We start from the raw sequence: 24,454 nt of genomic DNA, 5'->3' as shown, positions 1-24,454 counted from the left end.
TGTAACGTAGTTCTTCAGGTGTGTATGCTTAATATGTATGTATTTATCACAGTAAAGATGGTATACAAAAGCTTTTTAAAGAGCTTTCAACCTCATCCCATTGTCTTTAACACACATTTAACATAATAATATACTCATATTAATATACAAATATACAGTATGAGTACTGTTTTGATACTGACATTTTATCTTTCCACTTAGGTGTGTCTGCACTATTGTAATTTTGTCTGTTGACTGTGGTAAATAAAAGAGAGAACCAAATGCACTGTACAAAAGATCAGCTTTATTGTCAATTTACATGCTGTTCAGATGCCTCATAAGGGCTGTGCGCGTGTCTTGCCCCCCGGCGATTTTTTTAGGCACGGGTACACACTCCCGGTAGTTGGTGTTGCGTCTCCCCAACGTTGCTTCCAGGCGAATACAGAGGAGTTGAAAAGAGCCCTTGCTCTTTGATCCACTGCACATTGGTGTACGTTGGCACCACCTTCTCCCACCAGGCCAATAGTATGAAGCTGCAGCGTTGGAGGCTGCACTCTCAGGACCGCACTCCCAGGACCCTAGTTGTTTTGCAACATCACCACCTAGCGGATTGGATGACCGCAAAAGTAGACATTGTAATGCTTGTTATTAACCATCTAAAAATGCATGAAAATCGCAAAAGTAGACATTTACATGCATGAAAATATGTTTTTATTATTATTATTATATTTATTATTGTTTATTTAATTTATTTTTTACAACAACAATTTGTTGTTAATATGTTTTTGTTTTTTAATAACAAATGTATTTTGTATGTCAGATGTAAAAAGATAGTCTTTTATATTTGTCTTATCAAATTTGACATACAACGTAAATATATATATATTGTAGTAATAATGATATCATCTATTTATAATTGTAAATGTATATTGTATGTAGACATACATTTATTATATATATTTTTTTATTGTATTACACGTTCTAAATAAATCAAATCAAATGTGTCTTTGAAGAGGTGGTAGATTACTGAAAAACAACTGTTAGTGTGTTTATGCACCAGGCTGCAAAAGATAAACATGCAATTTGACTGAGAGGCATTTCAGTGCAGAATACATTTATTGGGCACAATTTCCACACTGGATTCTTCAATCTGCTGTTGGTCTGCTGTTGACCACCTTCTCCTGGGAGATATCCATTCTGGCACTCTGTCGTGGCACTCTGAACACTGGCTGAAGGGTTCCCTCGAGCAAGCTTCTGGCCTCCAGAGTCCAGAAGGCAAACCTTTGGCCATGCCTTTGAAACAATAAGAACAAGATGTAATCTAAAGTATTGCATAGGGAAAGGCTAAGGCATTGGTGCACAATTGATATGCATTAATAATCTCAACAGATATTGCCATCCAGAGTCTTACAGCTCTTGTTACTGATGGTCTACTGATCTGTAGATGGTTAACCTAATATAACTAACAGATGTTCTATTGACATGCTCCTGAGTTTGTTGAGAAGTGACCCTGAAGTGACCCTCAAAATAAAGTGTTACTGAAATTAAAACACACATATTGTTAAGGGCTTTCATACCCTTGTATTTCAAAATGCTCCATGAGAATAATAATAACTGACTAAAACACCTCATGCAATATTGCAAAACATGTCAGAATTATGAGACTGTCTGATAAACAGTAAACAGGCAGTCAGCACAGTTAAGATTATTTACAATGAATTCAAATAGTAATACAATGACTATTAAAGAAGCATTTACACTGAAGACAGAACTTAGGCTACTGCTGATTTAATGTAGCGGACATACAGATCATATTGACATGCTTTTGTCATCCTTTGAAGTTTAATTAATTAGCTGACTATAATTAATGATCAGAGTTGGGAAGTTTACTTTTTTTAAATGTAGTAGGTTACAGATGACTAATTACCCTGTTAAAAATGTAATAAGTAATGTAACTGACTATGTAACTATTTGTATTGATATTCTAATGTTAATTATGGTTATTTTATGTTTTTTGTGAGTCACTTTGGATAAAAGCCTCTGCTAAATAACATAACCATAACATACGGTTTCATTAAACAAATAAACAGTTGGTTTTGCAGTGAGTCATCATAGGCTAACAGATGACATTTAGCACGTGTTGCTTGTATTGCTGTCCAATTGAATACACCAGAATAGTTGTTAACTTTAAACAAACAACATGATTCACATTACTCACACTCTTACTGTAATTAGTGATTAAATCAACAATTAATGTAGGACACCTAGTTGGGCTTGCCAAAATCACACTACAGTTTCATTAAACAAATAATCAAATATGCTAACGAAACTAATGCTTTTGCTAATAATGCTTTTGCCGAAAGCTATAGCTAACGAATAATTGTTTTTAGTGCCTTTAATACTGTTAGAAGCTATCATAAGCTAACAGATGTTTGTTTGTATTGCCTTAAGACTATCATAGTTAATGTTAGCTAATCACACTTCATTTCAAGACACCGGAATTGTTATTAATGTTAAACAAATAAAACTTTAAAAGCACTTCACATTACTCACACTCTCTGCGTTGTCGTTCATATTCAGGTCTCCTGCTCGCTAGGTGGCAGTGTAACGAAAAACGAGGGTCCTGTGAGTGCGGTCCTGAGAGTGTGGTCCTGAGAGTGCAGTCTCCGACGCTGCAGCTTCATGCTACTCCACCAGGCCGATGTTCTATTGTTCACCCAGAGAGAGTGCGGGACACGACGCGTTCCGTAGTATTCGCATATCTGGAACACATACAAAGACACAAATTAGCCCTACATAACTCCATAAATCCTACATTAGATAGTATTAATGTGATTTACTGAACGTACCATTGCTGTTCTTTGGGCGTGATAACGGTCATCATCCTCAGCTGTCCTACGGCGAAACATGTCCATAGCGTCGTCCAATCCTTTTGTTAAGGCTTCTTAACCGCCTTCGCCTCCGACTCAGCATTTCTATTGCATTTGAATGGTCGATCTGTATTTGTATTTGTGGCTGAGTTATTGGCTTAAAGGGGACCTATCATGCAAAATGCACTTTTGTACGTCTTTTATACATGAATATGTGTCCCCGGTGTTCCAGGGAACTCACCAAGTGTCAGAAAACACAACCCTCTCTATTTTCCTCCATACCCAAATCTCTAAAAAAGGGGCTGCAACGGATCTGATAAAAACTGATCCAGATTTGAACACTTTCCTGACGTCAGGACAGTGGCGCTACGGCTATTGGGCCAACTCCACCAATCAGGAGGAGACAACCACGGCATTGCCGTTCGAAAGCGCTGGAGACGTTGTAGTACATATGCCAGGCCTCTAGATGGTGCTGTTGCTCACAGAATCAACCCTTGCTAAAACAGATAAAAAAAATGTCAAATTGAGCAAAATGAGGCATGGCTAAAATGCATGATCTGTTTGGTATTTTGAAAAAAAAAAAAGTATAAATATGCCTTATATAGGTATGGTCCTACACTATATTATTCAAATATAGCATGATAGGTCCACTTTAAATAACTCAGTTACGAAGCTGTATAACACGAGCACCAAAACGTCAACTCCATACCGTGTCTGAGGTCGGAAGGTAAACAGAAGCATACAGCGGAAGCGGAAGTCTTTTTCCTTCTTCTTCTCTCGTTTTTTTGGCGGATTGCAACTTTAAGGTGCATACCGCCACCTACTGTACTTGCCGTGAAGTTGTTTGCGGCCTGCCAGTAAACCCAAAGCAGAAGAAGAAGAAGTGACGTCAGCGGCTCATTTGCCTAATCCACCTCCAGGAACTCATTTTGGTGTGAATGCGATCTGCTTTAGTTCATCAGAACTAAAAGAGCGCTCATGAACTAAAGTTCTCATGAACTATTGTGGGAAAAGTACTTGGTGTGAACGCGCCTAATGTTGGAATATGCTGAAGGCTCTGCACCTCCACCACCCCTCCCACCACTCACATGCGGGCCCATGTTTTATGGGAAAGATGTCCGTATCAGGAAGTACTGCAGGAACTGCCATGATGCTGGCAAAAAGAGGGTGAAGACACCTTGGCACTGCGTGAAGTGCCAGGTCCCTCTGTGCTTGAATATCAAAAATAATTGTTATCAGGAGTGGCATGCCAAAATATTGTAACATTCAGGAGGTAAGTATAAAGTTTTACATTCAGGAGGTAAGTATAAAGTCTACCTATCTAGAGTGTGGTTTTATTGTGTAGTGTGTTTGTAAAATGTTTGAAATAAATCTGTAAAATGTTTGAAATAAATCTGTAAAATGTTTGAAATAAATCTGCTCCAATTGGAGTCAAACTTCATTTTGTATGTTTGTTTGTTTTAATTTTTTTTTTTTTACAACAGTTGTATTTGGATGGAATGAATACCTATAGTGATAATTCAAAGTAATACAATTATTTTTACAGTGAAAAAGGTCAAATGGAACTGATGGTTCCCAAATTACTCAGAGGTGAGTCCGCCTGGACTTTATTTTTCAAATTTCACTTGTTTTGCATCAATCTTGATACAGGGTACTTATTATATGTTATAGTTTGGATTCCTAAAGCTTTTAGTCTACTAACCCATCATTCAAGGGTGGTTTTCACTATAAGTAATGGTTTTTTTTAGGCGGAGATTAGAATTTACATGTTTTTACTATGTTCCATATGAATTTACTTTAAAATAAAAACATCTATATTGATTCTGACACTTCTACATCCAACTCACAGATGTAACCTTGCTTTGAGAAAAAAGATTATTAATTTACCCCTTTTAGAAGTGAAGATATAGTCTTTGTTGTGTTAGTGGCATTTTCGAGCCTGAAACCTGAAAAACAGGCTCAGGGCTTAAGAGGTTAAGCATACAGCTAACAAACCGTAGCCTACATGTACATGAACCCTTCTGAGGTATTGATTACTTGCTGTAAGCATTAGAGGTGGCAGAATGACAAAACATGGTTGTGGTCGGATAATCCAAAAATCAGCTCCTATCGTTTATTCCTTGACCTCTGAGTGAAACGTCATGGGGTTAAGGGATAGTGGATAGGAGAATTCAAAAGGACTTACATGTAAGTTAATGTTAGACCTTTTTGAGTTGGTTTTAAACGTCAGAATTTATATATAATTTAAAGCATCCTCAAAGATCTTGAGATACTGCTTTTATTATATTATTGCTTTAATACAGAAAAATACCCAATATAATCAATGCTTGGGTCATTAACCTCTAACCCTAACCCTATTTTAAATCGAACACACTACTTTAAAAGTCAGGGCACTTTACCTTAAGCTCCCTCACCACACCGCACAGATTTGCAATGTCATCATCAGGGCCTGCTTTACTTTGACACAATTAAGCCTCTTACAGCAGCAAGCGTGGCCCTCAGCCATGATCACCGTGATGCAACAGGGATTCACTGAACACCTGTGGACGACAAATACAGGACTCACTCACCTCTGCTTTCTAGTGTCACAGGAAGGAAGAAGAAGAACATGATGAATCCATTCGAGGCATAGCAGCTGCACTAGCTTTAGTCAGCTCTATTACACAAAATAAACGCTGTGGATATTGTCCCAAATCACTTACATTGAAAATGCACGTATGCATTATAGTGCATGAGTTGCATCACGGAATGAAAATGTCTATACTGTTTAAAGAAGTAATGAAGGTTTCTTTGTGGCTCTGTGGACAACTGCTATAACTGAAAACGTTTTGAATACACTCATTAGCATCTGAATACAAATATTTAAGATGAACAAAAAAATGTAGGCCTACCCTTTAATTTAAAAAAGTAAAAACTGTTTTTATGAGCCATTAATCCTCCAATCAAAGTGACAGGCACAGCGTAAATGATCAGGAAAGTCTACAACTATTAGAACATTTTAAAGTTGGAATTTGAATTTCCTATACATATATTCAGAAGTCTCTAGTCTTTTTAATTCCTGAACAGCAGGTGGCGGTAATGCTCTTAAAACTTTCAAAATGTAAAAGAAGAAGACACCACCGGAAGCATGCAACTTTAAAAACAGACTAACGCTGAATTGAATGTAACAAAACCCGTTCTTATTATACATCCATGAACAAAACACGCCGTTTGTTCATCTCTAAATGATGATCGCTGTTTGAGAGAGCAGCATGGATCCGTCAGAGTCGGAGGGAGTGTGTGCACCGGGGCCCTCCTCTCCACACACTCCCAAACCCGAACTCTCTGCAGCGATGCGGGCTAAGATCGAGAGGAACCGACAGCAGGCGTTGATGCTCCGGCAAGCCCGACTAGCGAGCCGCTCTTTGTCCGCTGTGGAGGGAACAACGTCGGCCAAAGTCTCCAAGACCATAGACTCTGGAGCCGGCTTCTTCATCGAGGAGGAGGGTTACGGAGAGGAAGAGCAGAGGGTCAGGAAGGTTGTGCATCAGCCAGGTGAGTGTGATTGTGTGTTGTTCGTTGACTTGAGTGGGTACATGCATGCTTTTTTATTACTCACATGTGTATTAAGAGTTGTTTTGTTTTCAGCTCCAGTAATAGAGCCAGACTACCTGCTGTGCGATGACTGTCTAAAACCCTTTATGGACTCATACCTCAGCAACAGCTTTGACCTGTCTGTCTGTGACAAGTGCAGGTACACACACACACACACACACACACACACACACACACACACACACACACACACACACACACACACACACACACACACACACACACACACACACACCACACACACACACACACACACACACACACACACACACACACCACCGCACTGATATTAGGTTATGTGTTAGGATAAGGTCAGGATAGAAAACCTGCAGAATTTCCAAGAATGTTAAAATAAAATAACTTTAAAAAACCTATAATCACATAAAATAGAGGTGTCTCCTTCTTGTCCAGTGTAGTACTACAATTCAAAAGTCATTTAGAGTGATTACCTCACATAATATAGAAGCTATTGAAAAAAGAGGTGTTACAGTACTTCATTGATTTGAAGTCGTGACGTGGAAATTACTGAAATCAATTGAAACGTTTACAAATAAAAACAGTTGGATTTGTGATGTGACCATCCCCTGACTGTCAATAGTCTGGGAAATGTTGTCAAGGCCCCGATACTCATCAGTACTCAGCTTTTTATTTTTGTCTTGGGTTTAATTCTAGTTTATCTTCAGATTGTAACTTTTATTTAAACTCACCTGACTGAATCAGATCACATGTATTAACAGTGGATTCCTTTTTGCCCTCAGAGACAACGAGGAGAAGCATAAGCTGATCTCCAGAACTGAGGCGAAGAAGCAGTACCTGCTGAAGGACTGTGACCTCGACCAGAGAGAGCCTCCGCTCAGGTTCACCCTGAAGAAAAACCCTCACAACTCAACCTGGGGAGACATGAAGCTGTACCTCAAAGTACAGGTACTTGCTGGAACGTGTGTGTGTGTGTGTTTTGGTGGGCAAATGTGTCAATTTTCTATCAATATCAATGTTCTGATCATTTTAATGATATCATTTTTTTTTTCCTGTGACCGAAGCCTGAAAAATCCTGGGTTTTCCTTGTGCTCTAAGTGCTCTAAATAAGTAAATGCGTCTACACAACAAGTTGGAAAAGAAAAACTATAATACATTATACATACATTAACATTTTTAATTGCAAATATTGCATTACAACTATGATCAAAATCACGTCATGAACCGTATAATTTAAGAATAATATATCAATTAAATTTGTCTTGGTAAGGTCAGTGGAAATGTGGGAACTGCCCAACATTTTCCAAAAGCAGAAAAAATATGTTTAGACCAATATATAAATAACAAAATATTATCAAGCTGTGATGAAAAAGTAGCACTGAAAGGATCGAATAGTCATCACATATTTAATTAACACTTTTGAAAGTATTTTTAGTTTCATTTGTTGTGTCAGCTTTACTCTTTTTATATTGCATGACTTTTCAAGAAATCTAAATATTGAATCTTGGGCTATGAAACATTTATTTTGCAGGAAAATAATACACATATATATATAGAACTAAATTATAGATAGACTGATCAATAATACAGTTAATCATTAGTTGCATCCCTAAATCAAAGCCACAAACTTTTTGGTCACATGACAAATAATGCCTTATTGTTATGTATGTTTTCCTGAGTCTCTATATGAACTACAGTTCGTATATTTCTGTTTCCCAGGTGGAGAAGAGATGTATAGAGGTGTGGGGCTCGGAGGAAGCCTTGGAGGAAGCTAAAGAGACGAGAGAAGAGAACAAAGAGGTGCAGAAACAAAAACGCTTCAACAAGAAAGTCAAAGGTCGGTTTCCTGTATGAGTCAGTGACTGTGGACACATAAAGATTTTGATGTGTGAGCATCAACTCGATAATATGGATGTTAAATGTTCATGTGTGATGTGTGTCAGAGCTGCGCCGGGAGGTGAGGAGCAGCATGTGGACCAAAGACACCAGCGTCCACCAACATCAGTACGGACCGGAGGAGGTAGTGGATGAGGAGGAGGACCTCTACAAGAAAACCTGCACCACCTGCGGACAGGAACTCAGCTACGAGAAAATGTAGACACTCAAACACACATAAACACACGCACACTGATTTGTTACGGGTATTATTTATTATTAATAAAACACACAAGGAGCCACAGTCATTGTCTTGTGTGACACTAACAGGTCAGTGTCAGCAATGGTTTCTTTTTTAAACAGCTGTTACTGCTGTTACTGACTGTTACGGCTGTATCATACAGCCGTAACACTGACCTTGCCTTGAACAATTGTATATTTTTAGCAAATTGCCTTTCTGGTTCACAGCCTATTGCAACACTTTTGTTTCTCTTGTGGAATATGGAGATTTACTCTGGCAATGTACCAACCAGCAAAGACACAATATTGAACTTGAAAATACCGTCTTGCGTAAAATAGTGAGTTTTGGAGACCTTGATACAACTGGAGAAGAAAAAGTGAATTTCGTTTCATTTTTTGACTTACAGATTTCAATCACATTTGTTTTTTTGTGATGTGTTCACTGTCATCATGTCAAAATTGAGCTTCACTCAATATCCTCTTTGTGGCTTTATTCACCCTGCCCGTACTGGGTCTCAGGTCATGTTTTATATATTTTTTAAATATAATCAGTGTTCTCTCTCTATTCACTATAACTGACATTGTCCAGATATTCATACCACAATTACTGCATATGTTTAAAACATGTTTACATTTTTGTTAAAGGTCCCATGTCATGGCCATTTCTACTGATCATAATTCCATTGTTGAGGTCTACTCAAATAGATTTATATTGTGCAATTTTCCAAAATTGCATTGGTTTCTCATACAGCATCTCTGTATAGTATGTGCAGGGCCATATCCACCATTGAGGTCACCGAGGTCCGGACCTCGGTAATTTTTTCCGAGCTGTGTATATAACAAAACTTGTGAAATAATTGCACTAAACGGGGTTCTTTGTAGTACTTCCATTTACTGACGATGGGGGCGCTGCATAACTACGTAGCCTCGATTAAAGCAAACAGAAGAAGACGACATGTATCAACAAACCACCGCAGCCCGGACTTGTATCGGAGCAGCGGAGGAGTGATGAGGTATCTAGAGATCTGAGTCCAGTGGGCTGCTTGTGTTTCTGTTCCTCACAGGACATCATATGACCAGCAGATCCTGTGTGAACGCTCTACTTTAGTCAGTGGACGTCCAACAACATGCACACTAACTTATATTGCAGCTATAGGCTAAACTTTGGTTTAAATTGCGTGAATAAACTAGCTAGAGAGCTAAAGTTAATTTCATTCATCCAATGTCAGAAGGATTACCTTTTAATAAACGTTGTAATGCTTTTCTTTCATTTCAATTTGAGTAAAACATTGAAGATATAACATTGTATTGTTTTATTTTTACACTGACTCAGATATAATGAAAAGACTACGTCAATCGAAGCTCAGCTTTGGTAAGGAAGAGACAGGACAGGCAGAGAGAGAGAGAAAGTGATGGAAGTCAGGGAGGAACTGCAGGTACAGTCACACAAAAGAATGTAGGCTTAATAACCCTATCTATCCATCCATCTATTTATCTATCTATTTATCTATAACAATAGTCTTCATTTACAATATAGACCATTTTTAAACACATCTATTGCAGTTATGTCATAACATACAATTGTATAAAACACAATTTGCTTACATTTTTGTTCTCTTTTGAGAATCAAACAAAACAGATTTAAATAAAAAAAAATAATGCAAAGCGATGTAATGCGAGATTGAACAAAGAAAGAGTAGAGGACAGAGAGAGTAATGAACAGGAAGAAGACAGAGACTAAAGAAGATGGAAGAGAGGGTGCAGGTTATGGAAAGACATGGAAAATGAATGTTGACAATGTTGTGTGATCATTTTAGCCTCTTCTGCATGTCCAGATTAATATGTAACAATCAACTGATTCTTATGAATTACACTTTCAAAAATAATTGATGCTGCAGCCCACTGACATGGTTTGAAATCAATATATTATCCAATTTGTGACCCCCCACAGGACTTAAAAAGCACCTAACTAGATCATGAAAATCCCAAAAATCTATACCCCGGAACCCCCCTAGCATATTTGGACCGCAGTATTTAGGAAATCCTGGATACGGCCCTGAGTATGTGTATTCACTCTGTCCTAAACGGCTTGTTGGAGCTCCTGCCCCCCCCTCCCTATGAGCCCAGTGGCCGCCTGCGAGACAGCGAGACACAGCCTGGCTGGGAGTTTGTGCGTGTGCTCACACACCGACTCACAGCCTCGCCGCGTCCCGCTGTGAGTTTGTGCGTGTGCTCACACACCGACTCACAGCCTCGCCGCGTCCCGCTGTCTCAGGGAGGAGAAATCGGCGGAGCTGCAGCTGAGAAAAGATTGTGTGTGAGGAAGTCCGCGGATTGGTCCTTAACCTGCCAATCTGACGTCAAATTGGCAGCGGACCCACAGAAAATTGCTATCAGAAACAATGCCTGACGTGTTTTGGACGTAATCTCGTCTTTGTTTACATTAGCAAGCCTCGCTAACACTCAGAGCTAACCTGTACTGTAGAGAGTGTTTAAAAAGCAGGAAATAAAAAAAAGGAACTCACCTTGTGATAAACCCGCAAGAGAAAAAGCATTTGAGCTCTATACTGTTTCAGAAATAATCCTTGACGTGGTTTAAACAGGATGGCGTTTTATCACAGCAGAATTTAACTTTATCTCCGGTAGAATTCTGATCAGGCATTAGCTCCGCCTCCTCTTTTTTTTTTCTTCAAGCTAAGGACCCAAAATCTGCGTTTCTCTAACAGGGCTGCAAAAGAGGGGTATAAGCAGTATGACGCATTGCTACAATGGGTGATCTGTTTGGTATTTTAAGCAAAAAAACTTCACAGACATGTTTTCTATAGGTATGGCCCTACAATATATTTTTCCAATATAGCATAATAGGTCCACTTTAACATGACACCATGTCCCTGTTTGTAAGATCGCACTGAAAACACTGGCCTCTCACTGAGAACACTGGCTTCTCCCACAATGTCGAATACAAACAAAATCAGTAAAATGTAGGACTGTAGGCTTTTTTTTTTTTTTTTTTTAAGGAAAAGTCTTCAGCACAAATATATATATAATAAATACAAAAAAGAAAGGCATTGTTTTAATAAACTCAAGATTGTGAAGCAAAATAGAAATGTGGCTGCTGATCTGGTGACAGTAGTTAAACTTCATTATTAAACAATAAAGTGTTAAAAATGTTAACTTCTAAAAGGCTCCACAGCCTGGCAGTTGAGACTGCTGTAAAGTCTGGCCGTCTCCAGCTTGTAGACAACATCACAGTGTAAATGGTTCTGTCCTGAAGTGTCCACAGATACAATAATTGAACATTTCATACAGAGGAATCAATACTTCATCCTCGTTTGAATCAAACTCTGAATAGGACTTGAGGTAGGCACCGAAACATGTGCGTATCTCAAAGCAGGTCCTCTGTCCAAACTGTCATAGGTCCTTGCTTTGAGAGCTGGAGGCGAATTAACCTTAAGCGCATAGTTTGTCCAGGTTCTCCACTGAAGAGCAGTTTGCTCCTCCTGTAGGTGGTGAAGCAGCTTCTTTGGTTGAGTTTTAGGAGCCGGATGGCATCAGACAGCAGGAAGTGGAGGGCGTGGAATTCAAACGATGTCCCGTAGGAAGCCTTCCCCCTGCGGACTGCTCTGTTCAACTCTCCATACGACCCACCCGTGTAGGCACACAGAGCCCGGCAGTGATTAAAAGACAGCGGATCATAGTTGTCTTTATTCCTCATGGCTTTGACAGCACAAAGGTTTGTGTACATGGAGTGCAGACCTTCCCCTGTGCTCCGAGGGAAGTAGTGATGTTTTACTTTGATCAGCATCTTGAGGGCGGCTGTGGCTCAGTGGGTAGTGTGCTGGACTTCGAATCAGGGGGTAGCAAGTTCGAGTCCCACTGCAGTCAGCATGTCGTTGTGTCCCTGGGCAAGACACTTCACCCCAAATTGCTCCTGTGGGGATTGCCCACAGTACTGAGTATGTAAGTCGCTTTGGATAAAAGCGTCTAACAAATGACATGTAATGTAATCTTGTGGGAGCAGCCGTAATACATGTCGTCCACAGAGTCCAGAGACAAGCTGAGGGGGATTCTGATGAGCCCGGACAGACCAGAGGCAACATGTAGTGAGGCATTTGTGGTCTTCTGCATGGCAGCCTGATTGGAGGTATTCTGAACATTTACAGGAGCTTCAGACTCTGAAGATGAGTCCGTTGTAGCCTCCTGTGAGGATGATGTCGCAACACTCTCCTTTTGGACATCAGAGCTTTTCAAAAGCGCCTCTATGGTATCCTGTTCAGGCAACTAAAGAGAAATCAGAACATATCGTTACATCGAGATAATGCATTTTGTTCAACAAACCTGGCCACATTGTTTTAAATGGTTTTAATAAAAGCAGGGGAATTAAATCTAAACTAAATTCACATTGTTTTAAGGCTGTGAAATGCTAACATTAAGTGGACTATTTTACATGTTGTATGTATCTGATGCAGTAAAATCGTAAAACAAACGAAGGATTAAGTAGAATACTTATAGCAGCAATATGTATTGCCCCAAACTCCTTAAAGACTGATTTAGGTGAGGCCTTGATATCCTGACAAGTTTCTACATTTCCAATAATGCAACTTTATCTGACTTTATGCAAGTCATATTTACTGGAGAACCCATTTAAAACTAAATCTATAGCTTTACGTAATTTCTTCAATTTGTTATCTCCAATATTTGGAGGTGACTGATGATCCTTGTATTTCTAAAATATGACCCACATTAAGTTTAACTTTTTTAGCAAAGCTACATACACCAACTATATATATTTTTCTTTTTCAGATCAGCAACGCATAGGGAACACTCATTTTAAATGCGTAGCAAAACTTTGCTAATCATGATACAAAACCTTTTTATGTAACAAAGTCAGTGAATATCTGTGGCATGTTCTTTTATCTGTTTTCTTACCGTCTTTGCATTTAGCAGGCTTATGCTGATAGAGGCAGCAGAGGAAGAACGACTTCAACGACAATCCATCAACATGATTCAAGATACCTGAAAAGTAAACAGAAACCAGACATTAGTTTGTCAGATATAAAATCCACAAGCACCAGCGATTAACTTCACCTTCATACTCAAAATTCCGAAATTATAACAATCATTTGGTCATTAAATCAAAAATGTACTAAATCTGAAAAAACCTTCAATTAGATCTTACCAGGTGCTGCAGGTGTGACAGTGAGTGAGGTGTTAGGTCTGTATAGTGCCAGTCAGCTTGTTTTATATCAGATGGCGGGGCCAATCCAAACCGCTACCCTGCATATACTCGCTATGGATTTCCCCAGATTTTCATATGTCAATTTCATCAACTCCAACAAAATGGAAGTTTCAATGTCAAGTGGTCAGTTCCAACTAAAGTACTAAAGATAAATAGTCTTGCTTGGATTGGGATTCACCCATGCAGATGGTTCTGGTTTCACTTGTCAGTGTGTCAATGTTACTGTGGCATTTAGAAAAGTCATTTTGAAATGCTTTGACCACCACAAAATACATTGTTCGCCTCTGTATTGAAATTTGATGCAACAAAATCTTTAATTATATGTGCATGACAACACACTTTTAGGCCATTGAGAACATGTGCTTAATTCGTTAAAATGTAAGTTTCCACACATTTTAAAAGTCAGTTTTGACACAGTGGTAAAATCAAACATTAACCGAGTACTTGGTAATGTTAACATTTATTATAAAATAAATCTACCTCTGTTTTTACCCAATTAGCTATGAGTGAGCATAGGCCATTCCTTTTTTACTTACAAGTGGAAAGGTTTTATGAAGTAAACTGAAACCTGACTTCTGGTAAAAGAAAAAAAAAAAAGTCCCTTTTACTGCTTGCTTAACTATTTAGCTTCACAAGTCATAGCTCATGAAATGTTTATCAGCAATGATGATTCCTCTGTAAGAATATATTGAATGCCCTTAAATACTTTAAAACTATTTTTAATCAGCTACAATAAAAGTCAGTTTAACAGATTATTTTATCCATAAAAGTGGCCATTACTTTGCCCTGGATCAATTAATAGCCCTTTGATGAAGGTTGCATTGGGAATGCTTTTGAAACCTGTTTTCAAAGCAAATATACTTCACCAGTTAATATACAACCTTTATTTATTCAACATGAATTCAAACGCATACAATAGTAAGTTTAAAATTCAAAAGTTTTCTTGACATCAGAAGTCTTGAGTACAAATGCTTCCTCTGTACTCTCGACTTTGACTCCCACGACATCACCCTAGGAGAGATACACAATACGTCACATTTAGAAAATGCCTTCAGACATATAAGCTTAATTCAAAGACTTTCAATGAAGTTCACAAATTAACATAGAATACAAGAACACTTTGAGAATGTTCATTCACTAATCCTCATCTCAAATAATGTAGGAAATATTTAAATCATGGGCTACTTACATCACCAAAGTACTTCTCTATGAGGGTATGAGCAGCCTGGTACACCAACTCATTGTCATGGTTCTGCAGCATCTCAATGCGGTCAAGTCCTCCAAGCTCTTCAACCAAAAGGCTCAGTTTCTCAGTCTCCCCGAGCTTCTCTGCTGCCTGAAAAGACAATGCAAGGTAACCAAAACCATCTCTCATCTGTCCAACTGAAGTTAAAGTTTCACACTCACCATGAAGATGTTGTTGATGGCCTCCAGTATGACCAGGATGACTTTAGCATCTTTGACCTGCAACAGGTTGATGATTGCCTCCAGGGCCCCACTGTGCACCAACTGGACCACCTGCTCCACAGTGCCCCCACTGGTGAAGTTTGTCACTGCCCACACTGCCTCCCTTTGAGTTTTAAAGTCTCCCTAAGAAAAACACTTAGTCCCCGTTTACATTACAAGACCATAAAGAATGACTAATTTCAAGTAATACTACAGTGCACACTGATGTCTAGACTGGAAAAGGATCAGAAGGTCACGCTTGATCTTACATTTCTGAGCTGTTCCACAAGGGGAACGAGCAGGCCACATGTGATCAGCTGTTGGATTTGCCTACATGGTCCTGCAGCAATGTTGGATAACGCCCACGCTGCCTCCTTCTGAACACTGGGCTTCTGGTGCCTCATCAGTACAGGTATGACTTTTAGAACTTCGGCATCGACGGCCACCTGGGTCTGCAGGTCCGAGCCACTCACTATGTTCCCGATTGAGCGGAGAGCCGGGGTCTGAAGGGCAGACAAGAAACTGATTGACTGAACCATAGTTAGTGACAGGGCAGGTAATACAATTCTGGTTTGACCAAAAGCTTTACTTTAACGTTTGAGGTGCTACTTGTGTTGCATGATCAGAAAGAGACTTGTCTCACATTGATGGTGCAGCAACAGATCTTATTCCAGTTTTAAAATTGAGTTGAATAGTGAGTTTGAGAACACTACCATGACACTAATCTCCTCGTGGCTCATGAGCTCCACCAGCCGAGGGACGATGCCAGTTCTCACAACAACGTCAATGCGGTCATTGTCGCCGTCTGAGAGGTAAGAGATTGCCCAGCATGCATCAGACAAGATGTCCTTATCACTGAGATGGAGCAACTGAATCAAAGAGGGAAGCATCTGAAGGGGCAACAGTTACAGCACATTAGTCATCTCGCTAGTAATCTGGACCCATCTTGACCGGGTGTTTATCTTCTGAGCCGAGCTTCGATAAATCTGCAAGGCTGTTAATAAATTATCCAGCATTTTACTCACTTGCTGGACTGCAGACAAGGGTGGGAACGGGTTCTTATTCCGACACAGGTTGGATAATGTCCATGTCAGGTTACGCAAGTAGCCAACCTGGAGTAATCAAAGCATTTAGACAAACACTGCAGCAGTTCTGCCCTTATGAAGTTGTCCCTCAAGTATAATGGAAAAAAGGAAATGCACGTCAAGTGAATAATCTGAGCCTGTGTTTACTTACTGGTGTGTCTGGGCTGATTCGTGCCAGTAAGGCTGGGACGACATTGCACTCAATCAGGATGTCTCGATAAGCTGCACCGTCACCTGTAGAGAAGTTACATTTGTGATGGAGTTTCAGTTTACCACCACAATTACATTTAAAAACGAAGCCTTTGGACAGTGAAGAGACAGACCCCCATTACAAGACATGAGCCTGAATCCCCTTCACAGCTATATGAATTGTTGTCCAAAACTTTGGAAACCACTTTCATTTGTTTTTTCAAAACCTTCACCATTTACTTTAAACATGGATCAGTTGTGTTAATTCAATGTCAAACTCAGAAATATTAGCTATATAAAACATTAATTTTGCATTTAACCTGCAATGTTTCCAAGAGCCCAGACAGCCTGTTCACTGATGTGCAACATGGGTGAAGCCAGCAAGGCGATGAAGGATGGTACAGCTCCATGTTCCACCACCTGAGACACAAAAACAGTTATGTTGCACTTTCAATCCACTTATAAATACATCAGGTCTGTTTTAAACATAAGATAGGCCCATGTTATCAAGGATCCTGATAACCTGTTCCAGTTAAATGGCACTGTTATTAACAACATTAGTTTAGCATTGCAATTTCAACACTGTTCACACCTGTTGAGTATGCCAAGATGTCCCAGAGGCGATGTTTGTAAGGGCCCAAGCTGCTTCAAACTGCAGATTGGGCTCATCATCCATACTCAGGAAGGACACAAAGCGCGCCAGCAGCCCTGAATCTATGATCTCCTTCAGAGGGGGGTTACGCTCTTGAGACAGCAGCTTCCTGAGGAAGGATGGAGGAAATATATACGTCTTACCAGGCATATGTTTAATGAATACATTTGAAATGTTCCAAAATTATATTTAATTGACCTTTTAGCCATCTAAAGTTTGCTTTTGGGAAACACTGCTCTAGTTTTTTTCCCTCCCCACCTAACCTACTTTAATGGGTGAACGATTGGCAGATATTCAAGTAACCCAGCAAGTATATAATAGTGGGTTAGGGTTACAATTTATTAGAAGCCCCAGGGGAAATCTGCATAAAAGTGTCAGTCTACCTGATTTGCAGACTAATTGTGTCCCTATGTGTTGTGCGACAGATCACTGGTTCCAACAAACATTTAGAAGTGATCCCTCACCTGGCGGCCTGGCACCCTCGGGTTTGGGACTCCCTGCAGTTGGAGTTCACGTCTTTAATGATATCCTCAATGTCTAACGAGGCCACCTATAAATGACAGAAACACCGTTAGAGGCTCCGCTAGTTTTAACAAACTAGTAGGGTTTTCTGTGTAGCCTATACTGACCATCTCGTTGGAGATGTAATCAGAAGAGAGGTCCACCGAGATGTTTCTTCTCTTCATGAAGTTTTCATCTTTGTTAACTTTGCGCAGCTCCACGCACGCAGAGATCCTTTTATCTCGAAGTTTCTACCAAGAGACCGAGATGCAGTGTTGATAAAAACATTAACACGCACGACAGTGAACAAAATAACATTAACTTACTGCTGGATCCTTCCCCTTGTTTTTGAATTTGGAGATTCGCTCGTCAACGTTCTTGGTAGGCATAGTGGCTGTTTTACGCAGGGCGAAACCGTGCTTGCTGCTTGACTAAAGGTGAAACTTAATGAAAGCTTCCGCAGGGAGGTTTTATAGGACAGATCCGCCTCAGGTGTAGCTAATTAGCTGTGATTGATGCACGTGCAGCTGTGCGCGTTTCAATCACAGCTGCTGCACGTTCAGTTCCCTCCAGCAATAGGTGAACCAATCTATTTATTTATAAAATGTGATTTAGAAGAATAATAGTTTTAATTAGTTTCTTTTGATTACTCATAGGCTAGTAATGTTCATATATAGCCTACCATAACATTTGGTCCATGTTTTTAAAGACTTCAAGACGTTTATGTTTCTAATGTCTCTTTTTTAAACTGGCTGACGAATCGTTGCATGTTCTAAAACAAAAGTAGCTATTTGTATGATCAGTTTGTATTATACAGGGTAAAAAAACTAAAATGATCGTTCTGTTGACTATACGTTGTTCAGCACTTACATGTTTGACATATAATTTAAATATACTAAATCAAAATCTAACGAATAAAGTGAAATAGTCAATAAGTAACAGTATGCCAGCCTGGCAAGTTTACAGTGTAAACGTTTTATATTAAAATAACGGACCAACAAGTCATGGCCGGTTTTAGACAATAGATGGCAGCATAACACAAATTAAATCTGGCCTGTGTGTGAAACTTGATAAATTGGTACATTTATTTAAGTTCAATGTAGTTTAGCCACATCAATGCAAAAACAAAGGTCGGGCAAATAAAGGAAAAGGGTATATCTAATTAATAAAAGAGAAGAAAGCCTCTGAGAGGGAAAGTGAGTTAGAGAAAAAGTGTGACAGAATTGAGTCTTCCTCTGTAAAAACCAGGAAGGTCTGAACAATGGCAGCTTAAGTGGAGGTTTCCCCCTCGTCAAGTTATAATCACTTCCTCTTGAGAACACATGCATACAAGGGTCATATGGCTGTGAGTGTTTGTGCAGGTTTAAACACACTCTTTCTTTCTGCAACCTCACCACCACCCTGAGTTGGGCTTAACCCTCATCAAGGATGTTTCCTCAAATGCAGCACTGTAAACCTTCTTTCTCACACCTTCCTGTATCACACACATAGACACAAGCTTATGTTGCATTGATGAGGATACCTTCCCTTTGAACTCTCCAAACTGAACTTTTAAAAGGAAATATATCTGAACTTCTTATAGGGTTAATAGGGAACAAATAGCTTTTTACACTGCAGTGTTAGGTTCATAACAATTTCACATTTGGCAACGTTTGTGCCACTAGCTGTTCGCACTAAGGGTGCTGGAAACAGAAATATGTGTCATTCTTTTTACTTTTGGATAGATAATATTGGATTGTAACAACATACTGATATATCCAGATTGATGGATCTTTAAACCCCAAAAAGTCAGATGGCAAGAAAGATGAATAAAGATATTGAATGTTAATAGTGATTTTGGACAGTAACACATTAGATGATGTTGACTATGTAACTGTTTGATTGTTTGTGATGCATTAATGCGGCTTTAACAAGCCACAATTCTTCCAACTCTATTTGTTTTAATGATTATTAATTTTAGGGTTTTCATAGGCTAGTAAAGGGGAGAGAGGAATGGACTTTAATCTATCTAAAGAGCTTTGTTGAAATACACCTGCTCATATGTGCCTTGCTCAAGCCAATTTGATGTGTATTGGTTTAGCGGATAGTGTTTAGTGCATTTAAAGTGATAGGCATCATTCACCTCACAGCATGAAAATGAAATCATTAAAGGTGGGGTATGTAATTTATTTCAGAAACACTTTTTGTTATATTCCATGGAATGCTCTTAACATCCCGATAGCAATGAATATATTAAATGCTTTGACAATAAATACATAAACAAATTTCATCTGTGGAAGCCGTGGCGCTGTAAAAAGCACGACCAATCATTTTAGCCGGCCCGGCTAAAATAACTGGATGGCCTACCTGCCTGTCAGCCTTCCATCTGTGCACAAACTTATCTCGTGCCCTCATTGGTCATGTGCACGTTCGTGTGTGTTGGAGGAGGGGCTCTGTAAGGAAGTCTGAAGGAAGAGGCAGATTTTTTCCGGTTGTGTATTTCAAATTCTAGCGCACTCGAGCTGGTTTCTCCAAAATGACATACCCCACCTTTAAGAAAAAGTAAAAATATACTTCCCGTTTTCTCGACACAGAGAGATGATTTCATTTGTTCTCATGCTCTCTATTATTGTCATTACTGTAGAGGTCAGACTGCCAGTCAGAGGGCGAAGGTGAAACTTTGCCAGAAGGGTTAAAATATGGCATTTATGCTTCAGTACATGGTGAAGGCGGGAATCACCTCTGGAAGACTCCACTCTTTTTTCTCTTACAATGTTTTCTTCAGAATATAACAATTGTAGATATCATTTGTGGCATACTGACCTGCTGATGTGAACCTTTTGCATAGTGTTCACTTGTGTGTGCAGCTCTCTTTGCCCGTGAGATCATGCTTCTGGCCATTTGACCTGGAAGTGCTTATGGCTCCTCAGAGACGCCTCGAAGGGTGTGGAGTGTTTCTGCCCTGTTGTCTTTGACTTTGTTAGTCTGAAAAATGTGAGGTGAATGGAGGAAATTCCACTGTGCAGGTCAAGGCCTCCCAATACACCCCCCCCCCCACACACACACACTTAGGTACATACATACATACATACATGCGTACATACATACACATATTTATGTACTCTCACATATTTATAATTAAATGATACCTCATGTAAATGAATGCAGTGAAAACTATAATCTAAAAATATATCTATTCGTTTATTTGCATCTAGTTGTTGTTCCTTCATCTCTTCATTCGTCTCTTTTGACTACTCTCCCTCCCATCCTCCCAGGTTCCCAGATCAACTTGAGGTGTCTATGGGAAATCATTAGTATAGATTGTTCTGCAGTGCTGCGTCAATACACACACACACACACACACACACACACACACACACACACACACACACACACACACACACACACACACACACACACACACACAGAAGGGTGTGCATAGTATACACTCTCTGCATCTGATCGTGGAGGGATGTTTCAACCCTCCTTGCTGTTTAAAGTGTAACACTGAGGACAAATCCTTGGCAAGAGATGGGTAATTGTGTGTGTGTTTCAGTGTGTGTGTGTATATGTGTTTGTGTTTGTGTGTTAATATCATTATGGTATGAAGAACTTGGACACACGCAAAAGAGATTGCAAAAAATGATGACAAACACTCATGCGGTGTTGCAAAGACAAAGGTGTGCTTTGTCTGTTCACGTATGTCAGCGGTTCTCAGATATCAAAGCAGAGGAGGAAAAAAAGAACCACAACAGGATGTGAGGAGAGAGATAGATTTAAATGTGTGTTTGTGCACATGAAATGTATCAAAGATGGGGGGAATTTCCATTGAGAAAAGGAAGAATTTGACACTGATATCAGACATATTTTAAATTCTCAGACACACGTATATGAATGCTCATCATAAGTGCTACATGCTGTCATGCCTCAGGTATGGCTAATTGTCATTGCATTATTTCAACATCTCTAATCCCTCTCTTTTCTCTCTGCCTGTCTCTTTCTCTTTCTTCTTAGCCTGACTGGCGTTTAGCTCAACCCTATTAATATTTCATGCCGCCACTCCAACACCTGCCTATCAATAACCGAGACACAACTCACGTCCAATCCATCATACTCACAGCTGACCAGGCTGCACAATGTGTGTGTGTGTGTATATATATGTATGTATGTGTATGTTTGTGTTTGTGTGTTAATAGATGATTTGTTTCTGCTGACAAAGCCCGAGTCGCTGGTCTGTATGAACAGGAATTAGGCTCAACAGCTGAGAAATCGAAATAAGCCATTTATCATTTCCCACAGACACATGCGTTCACACAGTCACATGTGCACACAAACACAGACATAGATGTGTAATGGCACACAGTGTTGAAAGATCGATACAAATTTGATTTGATAGTAAGTCAAAAAAAGTTCAGAAGACATAGAAGCAGATACAAAGTTGAATTGAATTAAGATCATACAATTCCTTATGAAGCAAGGAGAAAGAAGACGTACAAACACTTTGTCCAGGTTCTACAGAAGTGTGTCATATAATGACCAGATTGTTGGTCATTTGTTGTTATTTGCTGTAAACACAAAGAACGGTATCACTTAACAAAAATAATTGTGCCTCTTTTCAGCAAGCATTCTGGTGAATTATAAATAATGTAATTGTATGCATGAAGAGTTCAATAATTATAAACATTGGAGTATTTATACGATGGAAACGATAGCTACGTCTGTAACTACGGTTCTATGAGTCCCGGATGACCGGCAGAGGCGGTGCTTTAGCACTGGATATGTCCATCGCGCGCATGCGCAGCTCGAGTACCAATAACAACAAAGTCACCTGTGACCCACGTGACACCGGCTATATCTGCCGGTGTCATCAGAGGATCTGTTCCCAGAATCTTCTCACGAGCACACAATAATTCTGAATGACAGGATACTCTGGCGGTCATCCGGGACTCATAGAACCGTAGTTACAGACGTAACTATCATTCTAATTCGTCCCTACTTACCGCCAGAGGCGGTGCTTTAGCACTGGATGACTTATATCAACAATGTCATGAAGAATCCAAGCACTTACTTGCCTAGCTGGAAGCAGCGGAGCTCGGCAACAGGACCACGCCCAAAGGGTGAGGAGTGGCGACATTGACCCGGTAGAACCTGGAGAATGTGCCGGCATCGACAACCCAGTGGGACAGCCGCTGCTTAGAGAGAGCACGACCCTTCCTAGTGCCGCCATGGCAAACGAAGAGCTGCTCTGACTGCCGTATACAGGCCGTTGCATCAATATACGCCCTTAGGGCACGCACAGGGCACAGCAACTCAGCCGTGCCGCTCTCCTGTGGAATGTTAAAGCATGCCAGCTGGATAGGCCGATTGGAGTGGGCTAGTGGAAGCACCTTGGGCAGGAACGCCACATTCGGCCAGAGGGCAACACCCGAGCCATCGGAGTTCCACCTCAGGCATGTATCGCTCACAGAGAGGGCATGTAGCTCTCCAACTCGCTTCCCTGAGGTTATGACAAGCAGAAATGCTGCCTTCAAGGACAGCTACTTAAGCCCCACCTGGGCTAGGGGCTCGAAGGGAGGAGATGATAGGGCATCCAGCACTAGGGGCAGGTCCCAAGCCGGAGCCCTCAGGGTGCTAGGGGGACGCTGCCGTAGAGCCCCTCTCAGAAAGAGGGACACCAACCTGTGGCGCCCCACCGTGGCGCCGTCGACTCCAACATGTCGGGCAGAGATAGCAGCCATATACACCTTCAAAGTGGAGTGAGAACGCCCACTATCCAGAAGGGACTGCAGGAACTCTAAAATGGTGGCCACAGAGCAATGCCCCGGATTCTCAGCCTTACTCAAACACCAGTGGGAGAAGAGCTTCCATTTGCACTCATACTGCGCTCGAGTGGATGGTGCTCTGGCATGATAGTTTCCCTGACAGATGCCGTGAAAACGCTCAACAGCGGGTTGGGCCCCGCAGAGGCCAAGCCCAGAGCTGAAGGCGGTGAGGGTCGGGATGCCAGATCTGACCCCTGAGCTGTGACAGAAGGTCCTTGCTATCGGGGAGACGCCATGGTGGGCTGTAGCAGAGACTGCGCAGCAGTGGGAACCAAACTCTCCCCGGCCTGCGGGGGGCGACCAGAAGGAGCCTGTGCCCCTGAGTAAGGACCCTCTGAAGCGTCTGTAGTATCAGAGGCAGTGGCGGGAAGGCATACAGGAGACTGTCTGGCCAGTCGTGCGCCAGAGCGTCCTGACCCATCGGGCTGGTCACCTCTGTCCAGGAGAACCAGAGGGGGCAGTGCCTCGACTGCCGAGGCTCCAAATTGACTCCACCACCTCTGGATGAAGCCTCCACTCCCCTGGTGGAGGCTTGTGCAGAGAGAGGAAATCTGCGACCTGATTCTGGTCTCCTGGTAGAAAGACTGCCCGCAGACTGGCCAGGCGGGGGAGCGCCCAAGACAAGAGGCTCTGTGAAACCCGGAGCAGCTGTGCGGACCTGGTGCCCCCCTGGTGGTTGATTTGGGCAACAGCGAACATGTTGTCCGAACGAACGAGCACATGCTTGCCCGCCAGTTGGGGTAAAAGCCGGAGGAACTGGATGTAAGGCACCATCTTGCCCAGCCTGAAGATGGGAAGAAGGTGGGAAATGTCGTCCACACGACGAGGTGTCAGGTAGGGCCTCATGGCAGTTGGCACAACGCCACGGTCAGAAAAAGTACAAAAGAGCACAACAAGGGCAACTCCTGGGAGAGGGAGCGGAAACGCTGCCGTCACCAAAAAGTTCAAGCCAAATAGCAAACAAGACAGTAATCAGGACAACTTAGCTGGGAGAGGGAGCGGAAACA

At 40.9% G+C, this 24,454-nt stretch overlaps 2 protein-coding genes and 1 pseudogene across 2 annotated transcripts; 1 reads left to right on the top strand and 2 right to left on the bottom strand.

The window, feature by feature from the left end:
- The first annotated feature begins 5,965 nt into the window (after positions 1–5,965).
- Positions 5,966–9,219, top strand: xpa (xeroderma pigmentosum, complementation group A). The gene is made up of 5 exons (XM_034120642.1): positions 5,966–6,383; positions 6,477–6,582; positions 7,202–7,367; positions 8,139–8,256; positions 8,363–9,219. The coding sequence occupies exons 1-5, from the start codon at positions 6,101–6,103 to the stop codon at positions 8,515–8,517; spliced, it is 828 nt and encodes a 275-aa protein (XP_033976533.1). The 5' UTR covers positions 5,966–6,100; the 3' UTR covers positions 8,518–9,219.
- A 2,436-nt stretch (positions 9,220–11,655) lies between these two features.
- LOC117474790 lies at positions 11,656–12,339 on the bottom strand (annotated as a pseudogene).
- Positions 12,340–14,642: 2,303 nt separating this feature from the next.
- On the bottom strand, positions 14,643–18,086 carry kpna7 (karyopherin alpha 7 (importin alpha 8)). Its single transcript, XM_034120657.1, has 12 exons — positions 17,973–18,086; positions 17,775–17,897; positions 17,610–17,695; positions 17,086–17,254; positions 16,814–16,913; positions 16,456–16,538; positions 16,245–16,331; positions 15,933–16,109; positions 15,489–15,722; positions 15,181–15,363; positions 14,963–15,109; positions 14,643–14,784 (listed from the first exon to the last, which is right to left on the bottom strand). The coding sequence occupies exons 1-12, from the start codon at positions 18,033–18,035 to the stop codon at positions 14,698–14,700; spliced, it is 1,539 nt and encodes a 512-aa protein (XP_033976548.1). The 5' UTR covers positions 18,036–18,086; the 3' UTR covers positions 14,643–14,697.
- Between the last annotated feature and the right edge of the window lie 6,368 nt (positions 18,087–24,454).

Source organism: Trematomus bernacchii, unplaced genomic scaffold (assembly GCF_902827165.1).
Source record: "Trematomus bernacchii unplaced genomic scaffold, fTreBer1.1, whole genome shotgun sequence".
In the NCBI taxonomy this organism is placed as follows: domain Eukaryota; kingdom Metazoa; phylum Chordata; class Actinopteri; order Perciformes; family Nototheniidae; genus Trematomus; species Trematomus bernacchii.
Note: the sequence above shows the minus strand (reverse complement) of the source record. Positions and strands in the feature narration are given on the sequence as shown.